The sequence below is a fragment of the Arachis ipaensis genome, chromosome B03 (genome assembly GCF_000816755.2).
Source record: "Arachis ipaensis cultivar K30076 chromosome B03, Araip1.1, whole genome shotgun sequence".
In the NCBI taxonomy this organism is placed as follows: domain Eukaryota; kingdom Viridiplantae; phylum Streptophyta; class Magnoliopsida; order Fabales; family Fabaceae; genus Arachis; species Arachis ipaensis.
This window is the reverse complement of record NC_029787.2, coordinates 11,676,311-11,687,640: the sequence shown is the minus strand read 5'-3', so window position 1 is coordinate 11,687,640 and position 11,330 is coordinate 11,676,311. Positions and strand designations below refer to the sequence as shown.

The following is an 11,330-nucleotide window of genomic DNA, read 5'->3' as shown; positions in this document are numbered from 1 at the left end:
AAAGAGCTTATCAAAAAGTTTGGCCTAGAAAATTCCAAATCAATGGGTACTCCAATGCATCCCAACACAAAACTTGAAAAGGATGATGATGGTCAAGATGTGGATGAAACAAGGTATAGGGGAATGATAGGTTCACTCATGTACCTCACCTCCTCTAGACCAGATATTGTCCAAAGTGTGGGTATATGTTCAAGGTTCCAATCTCACCCAAAAGAATCCCATCTCACGGCTGTTAAATGCATCATTAGATACATTAAGGGAATTTGTGATTATGGATTATAGTATCCTAAATCTAATGACTTTTGTGCAGTAGGGTTTTGTGATGCAGATTTTGCAGGAGATAGAGTGGATAGACGGAGCACATCCGGCATGTGTTGCTTCCTTGGAAGCTCACTCAATATGTGGTCAAGCAAAAAGCAAGCCACAGTGGCTTTATCCACAGCTGAAGCAGAATACATTTCCGCATCTGCTTGTTGCACTCAATTAATTTGGTTAAAAACACAATTAGAAGATTACAAATTAAAAATCAATAGTATACCCTTACTCTGTGATAATATGAGTGCTATAAACATTTCAAAAAATCCTGTTTTGCATTCAAGAACAAAGCACATTGAAATTAAATATCATTTCATTAGAGAACATGTGCAAAAGGGAACTATTGATATTCAATTTGTAAAATCTGAAGACCAAATTGCTGATATTTTTACAAAACCCCTCTGTGAAAACAGATTCTGCACCTTGAGAAAAAGTTTGGGAATACTTGATTTAAGTTTCATTGAAAATTTGTGAAATTTTAACTCTGTTTAGTTTTGTCTCGTAGGTTAGGATGAGATAAAAATGCAGGCTTGAAGGAGGAGCTATGATCAAGGGGGAGACAACGCAGATTTAAAATTTTCATGGGCCCCACCTAATAATTCCTGACCCCACCATGGCAGTTTAGTTAGTCATTCTCTCTTTGAAAAATAAAATCACAAAAACCCTTGGATTGTCTTTTCATATCTTTTTGGAAGTGGTTATTGTCAAATCAAATACCTCTTTCCATCTAATCCCTTGATTTAAGGCAACAACTTTTCAGTTTTTGATTTCAAAAATTAGAAAGGGAATCATTTTGGGTAATAACTACACCATAATGGTCATTAATCGTCCACTAATGGTCATTACCTCCACCAAATTCTCTCTCTCTAATCCACATTTAATGTGTCACTCACCTTGCCTCTCCCTCACTCAATTCCGTTACTTCATCAACCTTTCATATTTCATTCTTCCATCACCATGAAAAAGAAAACCGCGCCAAGAAAGAGTGAAAGAATCCTTCTCTCTCAAAAACCATCAACCCCTCAAACCCACACTCACATCCACATACATTCTACTTCTTCATCTTCTCCCTCACCCCCAACCAAGCACACCGAAGCCATGAGGAAGAAAGTAATAGCACAGAAGAGTTCCGGAAGAAGAAGAAGCGGAAAAAATAAGGAGCCCCGCATTGAAGAAGAGGAAGAATCTCATACCTCGCCCACTCATTCACCACCACCTTCATCACCAAAGAAAACTACCCCCGGAAAAAGCTCACAGAAGACCAAGGGGTTTGCACTAAATGACACCACCGAACCTCCAAATTTGGAATCCTTGGAATTCAGAAACAAGTATGGCAAGACTCACTCCCACTTTGATCCGAGCAGATTCAACTCTTGTACCTCTTTTGAGTTTCACAATGAGGTTATGGAAAAACGTTATTTGTGTGCAACCTACCTTGTCAGTCTCGATACTCTCACTAACAAAGGCATCAACATCTCCTCTCTGTTTGAAATCCTCAACTGGAAGCCACTTCTTCTCATTCAGAAACCAGTCTATCCTGGCCTAGTCTGAGAGTTTTACGCCAATATGCGACTCATTGACGGCACTCTTCATTCCTATGTCAAAAGGGTTCAAATAGCCATTGATTCTGAGACCATTGGAGCGGCCCTGGGCTTCAAGGATGAAGGACCGCGAGCGTACATGGTAGACAAATGGGATACACAAGTCGGCGTTTCATACAAAACGGTTCTTCAGCACATTTGCGAGAATCTTTCTGGTTGCATGGAACGATTCCAACCCACAAAGCTCTAGGACCAGTCAACTCTCTGATTCACCGAATTATCACCCATATTCTGACTCCCCAAAGCGGCTCACACAACCGAATAACATTTTCTGACTGTCTCATATTATTTGCTTTGGTTACCTCCACTCCGATATCCTTTGGCTATATTATGATTAGGCATATGTGGGATTCTGTTAGAAGCACCAAAAAGGCTAACCTGCCTTATGGTATATTTTTAACTAGAATTTTTGAATATTTTAAAGTTGATCTGTTGAATGAGGCAGTAGAGAACAAAGTATCCTCAATCAGAGGAGGAGGAGCGACTAAGGGAACCAAAGGGGGAAAATCTGTTGCATCGGATAATGACAATGAGACCAGGCCAGAGTCTTCCAAAACAGTCAAATCCATCAAAGAGATTTTGGGTGAATTCTCAAACATGGCAGAAATGATGATTCAATCTCACAAAGAGGCTCGCAAGCAAGCTTATGAGAGCGAGAAAGCTTGGAAAAATTACAAAGAAAGGGTCGACCTGATGCTAGAAAGTCTTAAGAAGGATCTGGGCGATAATAGTGAAGAAGGCGCTGAGGACTCTGCCTTTCATCTATCAGATGATTGATGACTGTTGTTTTATGTTCTTTGATATTGGCATGATTAGGCTCAATCTTTCTTTTGTAGTAGCATGACTTGATACTCACTGCTCCTTGACACTTTGACATATTTGGCATTTTATGAATATTTTGTTGCATTGCCAATGTTTTCTTGCTGCAGGTACATAATGCCCCTTGATACCAAAAGGGGGAGGAAAATAAAATTCCAAAATTGAAACTGGAACAGGGGATGAAATTCTATGAGAATTCATGATCACCTCTGTTGATGATTAATGCACTTGTTTTTGGTGCATGATGATGCATTCAGTTTATGCATTTGGTTTATGTTGATTGATAATGCAATTGACTAACAATGCCATTGTTTGATGTTGGTAAAATGTGTTTGCTGTGCTTGTAATACATCTTGTTTACCTTGATAAAATAATTTATTTTTGGCAGTTTCTTTAGTCTTTAATGACGAAAATTGCTGTGTTTGATCATGATTGAAAAATATTTTTCCTAAGACAGCTCTGATTTATTGAAAAATATTTTTTGAACAGCAAGATTTTTGCCAAAAACAGATTTTGGTTGATTATGGTGTTGTTTGAGCAGTAAATCAGTTTATGATATCAAATGAGTTTTCATTATCAATTTAAAACTGCTCATAAATCAAGCATTTAGCATCATATAATATGCTAAATAACATTGTTCTTGAAGCTTGATTAAAATGTTACAGGTTAGTGCTTCCCTTGGTAAAATAAGTATACATCAAGGAGGAACCATGTGACATTTAGAAAGGGGGAGAAATTCAATCTTCAAAGGGAGTACTCATACTCAATTTTTTTTAAATTTCTTTCCATTTCAATTTTAATAATGTTTGTCATCAAGGGGGAGATTGATGAGTTTGGAAAACTCTAAATTAAATTGATGATGATCAAACATTATTAACAGCAAAATTATTAATCCAATTTTGATTGATATATTAATTAAATTAATTTTGCTGTGCAAGTTTTTAATTGGGCCGAAAATAAAATATAAATGATTACAAGCCCAAGTGTGAATTTTTGCTTAGCATTGGTTCAAATATTAATCAATAAAGTTTGGCTGAATTATTGTTCTTGTGTTGGGCCAGACTTAATGCTTGTGGTTACAAGCCCAATTATAAATTTTTGCTAAGTGATCCAATACTTAGCCTGAATCAAAATATTATTGGGCCAAAATCAATATTATTTCTACCAAGCCCAATTTTAATTTTGATGAATGTTTCCATGCATGATCCGAATCCAAAATGCATCAGGAAAGCAAATGTTATCACTTGCCTCATGCTTTCCAACGGATTCCATTCTTTTCTTTGGGATGGATTTCAAATTTTAATATGCAAGCATTGGAAACATAAGTGAGAGAATATGGGTGACATGATTGATGTGATCAATGCAACACGCCACTCAAGCAAGGGAAGAAAAAGCAATTCACATTAATTTGTTTCATTACAACTAGTTACTTTTACTTTAACTCTACATTCTCTCTCATCTCTTTCTTCTTCTTTGGTCATTGTCCAGGAAACAATGGAAGCTATGTTCAACTACCAAAAGAAAGAAGAAGCTGCATGCATCAAGACCATTAAGCTAATGATGGCAAGAAAATATACTAAAATAAAAATGAGCTGTGGCTGAGATTATCACTAAATATGGATAGATTTGGTGAGATAATCTTGAGCTCTTCATGCTCAAAAAAGGAAGAAGAAGATTCAGCCAGCAAGGTGAGATTCTTGGAGGAGATGGCTTGTCTTTGATTCTGCTCAACCACCACAGGAAGTAGCTAGAGTGGCGAAGTGATGGTAGAGGCAGAGATTGAAGCAGATGAAGTCATCATCATCATGAAGCATCAAGGGCCAGAAATCCATCTTGGAGAGCAAGCCAATGATGGAGAGCTCGGATTGATGAAGAGTGATGACCAAGGAAGGACTAGAGGTAATTGCATTTTAGTTATTGCATGGTTATCTCTTCTCTCTCTGTGTGGCCGAACCGGTTTCTTGAAGGAAGAAGAAGTTGGCTTGGGTTTTTGGCTTCAAGTGTGGAGGCTTCCCTCTTCTATAAAAAGAGTGAACAACCACTGTTTGGAGCAAGGAGTTAGAAGTAAGCAGTGAGAGTGCAAGGCACAGGATTCTCAGAGCTACCTAAGCTTACAGATTTTCTTCTCCTTCAATGTATTCTGTTTTGTATTTTTCTGTTTAATTTTGTCATGTCTTGAGTCTCATGGAAAAAGGCAAACAGTGAGGTTTGTATGAAAAAGCCATAGAGCGGAAAAAGGCAGAGAGTGCAAAATTAAAAGAAAAAGCCATAGATGTCTTAGAGTTCCTTTATTCATCTATGTTGTGTTTCATGATTCTGTGGGAATCCCCTTGTAAGTTGGGTTAGCACTTTACAGTTTGTAATCAGATTGATTATAGTGAAATTCCATCATGTTTGTGATGGAGACTGGATGTAGGCTGCACTGCACTTAGCAGCTGAACCAGAATATATCTAGGTGTAATCTTCTTCTCTTCTCTACTACATTTCTGTTTCTGCTGCACAGGAGCAAAAACCAAAAATATCTCGTGCCAAGTGACGAGACAAAAAGAAAAGTCTCGTGGCTAGGGACGAGACAAAAGAAAAAAAGTCTCGTGTGAAGTGATGAGCTAAAAACAGAAAAGTCTCCTCTAAGTCCAGCAAGTGTTAGCAAACGAAAAGGAGGCTAAGATTCAACCCCCCTTCTCTTAGCCACTGAAACCATCAGTTTTTGCTGTGTTTCACCACTAGCTGCATTGTTTGTGTTCATTCTCACAATTTCTTTTCTGTCTATGCGATCTTGTGCCATATCAATATTATAACCCTATTAGTTCATTTAGCAAGTAATAATTTTAAATTCTAAATCTTAAATTTTATTAGTAATGATATTGATAGATTGATGCTGAACTATTTGGTTGTTTTTTTTTTTTTTGGGGTAAATAAATTCTTAATTGGTTGATTCATTTTGAACCTCACAAGGTGCTAATAAATAAATATTTGTAAAAACAACATATATTATAAACAATTATTTAAAATTGAATGTGAGATTCCTCATTCTAATACTTGATTTTAACTTTCAATTTTAACTATTTAATATGAAGTAAATTAAAAAAAAAAAAGAAAAGGGAAAGACCAGACTAAAAATTATGGCAAAGTGGCAGTTATTTATTGACTATCCACAGAAGTAATACGGTCTCTCCATGATAAGACTGATCTTAGTTTCAAATTAGCTTTCCAATGCACAATAAAATGTTGGAAAATTATCTTTACTGATTTTGTCAGAAGTGAAACTTCAAAACCACATTTGAGATGCTTTAAGTGACATTATGTTCTTTCTTGTGACTCAAAAAAAACCCAACCCAATACAAGTTCATTCTGAAAAAGGCAACCAATCTGGACAAGAACAGCAATCAACTATCTCTCTAGCCTTTCTCCCGTGTCTGATTATTTCCAATGATGAATATGTATTAAAATATGAATATGAGTAGTCTAGAAACCGTTCTATATAAGTTGAATCACCCATTAGTATCAGTTTAACTTTTTATAGGTTAGTTATTAGTTGGTTACTTCATAAGTCTCTATAAATGGCATTACTGAGTGAATCATCTGAATTGAAAAATTCACTTATCTAATTAATAGAATCTGTATGTGCAGGATGAATTGAACGATGATGACACGATAGATGATTTGTTTTTTATATATAACTAATTTGACATAATATCATGATTTTTTTTATGTTAAATTGTCCAATTATATATTAATTATAATATAAAACGGGATGGACATGCAATATTAAAATTATTACTAAAACTTTATATTTTATCAGATACAGTCGTACAAAAAGTTATAACATACCTGAAATAGATAAATATTGTAATTATTTTGAAGATTTTAACCATGGCAATGGCATTTGAATATTAATTATATTTCTAAGTGTAAAAACCGAAAATATCAAATAAAATTAAGAATTTGATGTATGATTAAAGATGAGTAAAATTAAAAACATTGAATTTCATTTTTTCACTTGTCATTATTTGAATAGTAAATATTTGAGAGAAAAGAAATGAAGGCCAAGTGTGTGATACTATAGAGTATTGTATAAACTATAAAATATGTAAAAGAAATTTTATGCAGTATAACATTTATTAATATATTTTTAAAATTGAATAAAAAATAATTCTGTAGAAAAAGTCTAACTAAACAAATTTAAATTGCTTTACTTTTTTTTTTCTTTTCTAAAACAAGTGATCTTATTTTGATTTTTATATTTTAGTATGAGGAGTGTTAGGAGACCAGCATTTTTTGTGTTTTGTAACCATCAATTGGGGTGCGATTACATTCAATGATGGGAGATCACTCACTTTTTTTTTTATGGTTAAGTGTTGGCCACAAAATACAAAAGTTGTTGGCTCCTAGCCTTTCTCTTTTAGTATATCTGGTCTAAATAAAGTGGAGAGAAGATTGAGGCCATTATCAAAAGAAAAAGTTCTGAATGAAATCACCAAGTAAGATGGAATAACCATGATATATAAAAACATAAGTAACTCCGATTGTACTCACAATTGGATTTGGAGGCATAATAGAATAAATCAGAAATCATTAACATGACTCAATAGAGATGAAACTAAATATCAATACTTGTCCAGATGAATGACCAGTGGATGATAATGTATGAAGAATTCATAGGATATATTTTGATTCAAACTCAACAACTCTACTTCTAAATTATGTAGTTACCACTCTGTTATTATGAGCTCACATCCATCCTTCATTTCCAAATTTGCTAGCGCATCAGACAATGCTTCGGAGGGTCTCACAACTTGTACTTGTCTCAGGGAAGTCAAAGACCACAGTTCATCTGGGAGATCGTCCAATCTTTCACAGTCTCTGATAAGCAGAGTTTGAAGGCATGGCATTGCACCATTGCCTAATTTCCAGTTGTCAACTTTCAGGTTCCCCATCTCAAAAATCTGGAGCTGTGGGAAACTGCTTGCAGTGCAATTGATATCAAAGGAAATATCAAATTCATATGTTCCGAACAATCTCAAAAGTCTGAGTCTAGTAAGATTACCAATGGCATTCATCCCATCATCATTCATGACGCTAATGCCTGTCAACGTTAATTTTGTAATGCATGGTGGAAATGCAATATCAAACGTTGCAAGGTTAAAAGCTTTATTAACTTTTAATGTGGTCAGATTTGACAACTGCTGCAAGCTCTGTGACAAATCAATTGGCTTGCAACCGATCTGCCATTTCATGTCAAAGAAGAGTCGTAACTTGTTCAGATGAGTTAATTGTTGTAGGCTTGACAACATCTCATGCACGTGGTCTCTGAGGAACGGCAAGATGTTCAAACCCAACTTTCGTAGATTGGGAAACCTTCCTTTCTCTAACATGCCTGCAATCTCTGTAGTGAATGCAAGGAAAGAGATGGTTTGAAGATTCAACATAACTTGATCATCTGCTTTTGAACCATGGTGGTCTTGTAGGACGACGCATCCTTTTGTATTCAAATGCCTAAGTTGTTTAAGGTTCCATACTCCCTTAGGAAATAATATTGGAATCGGCACCCCATCTATGTCCAAAGTTTGTAAGTTTTCAAGTGTACATATAGAATCTGGAATGTGTTGAGGACTTATTACTATCACTGTCTCTATTCTTAGATACCTTAAATGGATAAATAAGCCCAAGTTGGAAGGGACTTTACTGAAAAAGTTGTTCCCAAGATCTAATACCCGAACCAGTTTGAACGATTTCAAGAGCCATTTCCGCTCACCGGGGGTAAAATCACAATACCCTCTTGGGTCAAAGTGAAACAAAGAGCGGACACATGAATGGTCATCATTGCTTGAAGAAGCATAGCGATGCATGGGGCATTGGATAGAGAGCCTGCGTGGTTTTGATCTGTCCAAAGTGTTAACATCTGAGCAAACTTCAAAAATCTTGTGCTCTTTGCCCTCAGAGATGCAAAGATCTCGAAGAAGATCATGGATGCGACATGCCTTCACATCTCCATTAAAGTCCACTCGCGATGCTTGAACCAAGCTACGATCAATGAGCTCATACAAGTAGTCTTCAGCAACATCCTCTGCATTTCTGGTCCCAGTTTGTTGAATAAATCCCTCAGCAACCCATTTTTGCAGCAATGGCCTTACACGTATCTTAAAATCTTCAGGGTAGATCCCGAAATACAGAAAGCACGGCTTTAGTTTTGTAGGCAAGTTGTCGTAGCTGAGTTTGAGTACAATGTCCTTGACTTGGGTCTTATCTTCTTGAGTAAGAAACCAGTTGACATGTCCCTCAACTTTGGACCATTCCTTGTGTGACTTCCCCTTCTTTGCAAGTAACCCTGCCAAAACAATAATAGAGAGTGGCAAACCGCCACAACTTTTGACCATCTGTTTTCCAAGTTGCTCTATATCAGAAGGACACTCTTCTCCTCGAAACACTCTCCTGGAAAAGAGTTCCCAACTTTCAACATCACCGAGGAACTGAAGGTAATAAGGAGGATATGGACTCGTATGGGATGCCACCTCTTTCAAACGGCTAGTAATGAGTATTTTACTACCGTTATTGTCGTTTGGAAAAACATCTTGTATCTCATCCCAATCTCGAGTATTCCAGAGGTCATCAAGGACTATCAGATACCTTTTCATGGTCAAGAAATCTTGCACCTTGAGATTTAGTTCATCCACACTCAAGCTAAAGAGGTCAATTCCCTTCATCTCATCAGGCATCAAAGACTTGATAAGGCCAATCAAAAGCTCCATAACTCTGCAATCATTTGAAACATAAACCCATGCACGACAATGAAAATATGACATCACCTCATCCGTGTTATAGACCTTTCGAGCAAGGGTGGTTTTGCCCAACCCACCCATACCGATGATGGACACAACGTTGCTTTGGGAACTCTCTTCCTTAAGCAGCTGGATCACTGCCTTCGATTCACCAACAAAACCAACTACACCATGTTCTTCCACAATTCTTCTCTTCTTGTGCATCAACAGAATCCTCTCCTCCTCTTCTCTTGTTGACGTCGATGATTCACATTCTTGTGGGACGACATCGGTGAGCTTGATCTTGTTGTCTCTTATTTTATTGATAGTGGCTTCGATGCTGTCTATTTTCGCAGACACATCCCGGAGCAACTTTGCATGTTCAAAACCATGGAGCATCCTCCCCAGCTTGGTTCGACGCTTGTGCATAGCTACTTTGACAACAAAGGTGTCGATGACATCCTCAGCCTCATGAGCGGCATCTCTGATCTGGCGAAGAGCTTCTTTGTCTATTCCGTTCTTGGTTTTGCCTTCAGATGTTTGGAGGAGCACGTTTATCATGCTGAGCTCACTGTGAAGGGATCTAACCTTGTCATCCACACCACACAGCAGACTGGCTTCGCGTGCTAGCAATTGGGACAAGTTATCAAGGACAAAGGAAATCACAGTATCTGCCATTATAAACAGATGGATTTGTGGTTAGAAACTGAACTGATGATGCTCAATGTAGGACACTGATATTTGATGTTTGTTGAGGACTTTGAGTGTTAAGATTGGAGTTGGCAGAAACACAATAATGCATTCCATAATTATTTTATTATTCTGGACAACTGTTTTTGTATCTTTTGAAAAGTTGCATAGTTGCCTTCTTTGACTTCTCCTCATTGAGTCTGCATCAACTATGCAAAACGTTAAAGGTGTATTATTGCATCTTCTAAGTCTAAATAGGATGCTATTTTCTATGAATTTCTATTGTAGTTGAGGACCTACTGAGGTTGAAAATGGAATTCCACAGCAATGCAGCAAGTTTGTTATCATTCAGTAGATGAGTAGATGTAAGTTGGTCTTGGAGGCTCAAGTCACATCAACTTATGCATTATCAAACACAAACACACCATTCAAGCAAGCTGTTTGTGAACTAAAAAGTATTCAAATAAACTTAGTAGTAACAAGTTTGACACAAATGATATATGTTAAAAATGTTCAAAAAACTTTGGCAGAACATAGTAGCAGTGAATATTGGGAATTTTACATTTCTAAATGCTTGAATATTTATAAATGCTTGAACATAACTCAGTATCAGTGTTAGTGCTGATATTAGTGCTTCATAGGTTGTACATAACTTAGCAGAAAAATGCACAATCATGAAGTTATAAATGGATGAATGAGATTACACATGCAGCAAGATTTCTTTGGTTCTATCATAACAATGCCCTGAAAATTAGTTGTCATCAAACTCAATGTTTTTTTCCATCTGTGATTCTGGAGAACCTTGTTTCTTCTATGAGGATACCTCTATCATAGAATATCTTGAGATATATATCAAGCTTGACAAGTACAAACAGTTATTTCAACAATCACAATGTCACAATACTAAACCTATTCACAATGTCACAATGCCTCCTTTTTCTCTCTCTTCTGTGTTTCATGACTTTCGCCACTAGCTGTATTTATTTTTTTTTTTGTCTTCATCTTTATAATTTACATTAATAACTATGACAGTCTGAATTTTAAACTCAAGTATAGTAATAATAGAGAATTTCTTGTATTTTTGTCATCATGTGTCATGTTAATATTATCATCATGTCAGTTTATACGTTAGATTGATTCAAATTTT

At 36.3% G+C, this 11,330-nt stretch overlaps 1 protein-coding gene across 2 annotated transcripts; it reads right to left on the bottom strand.

Annotated features, from left to right (window-relative positions):
• LOC107629517 (putative disease resistance RPP13-like protein 3) lies at positions 7,201-10,680 on the bottom strand. Of its 2 annotated transcripts, XM_016332328.2 has the most exons (2): positions 7,783-10,680; positions 7,530-7,697 (listed from the first exon to the last, which is right to left on the bottom strand). In XM_016332328.2, the coding sequence occupies exons 1-2, from the start codon at positions 10,169-10,171 to the stop codon at positions 7,660-7,662; spliced, it is 2,427 nt and encodes an 808-aa protein (XP_016187814.1). In that variant the 5' UTR covers positions 10,172-10,680; the 3' UTR covers positions 7,530-7,659. The 2 variants fall into 2 exon arrangements, with proteins under 2 accessions (XP_016187813.1, XP_016187814.1); XM_016332327.2 differs by having other exon boundaries at positions 7,201-10,676.

Bases quoted from the DNA above. Each gene is read 5' to 3' on its own strand.
- LOC107629517 (XM_016332327.2), bottom strand. From the start codon at position 10,171: ATGGCAGATACTGTGATTTCCTTTGTCCTTGATAACTTGTCCCAATTG.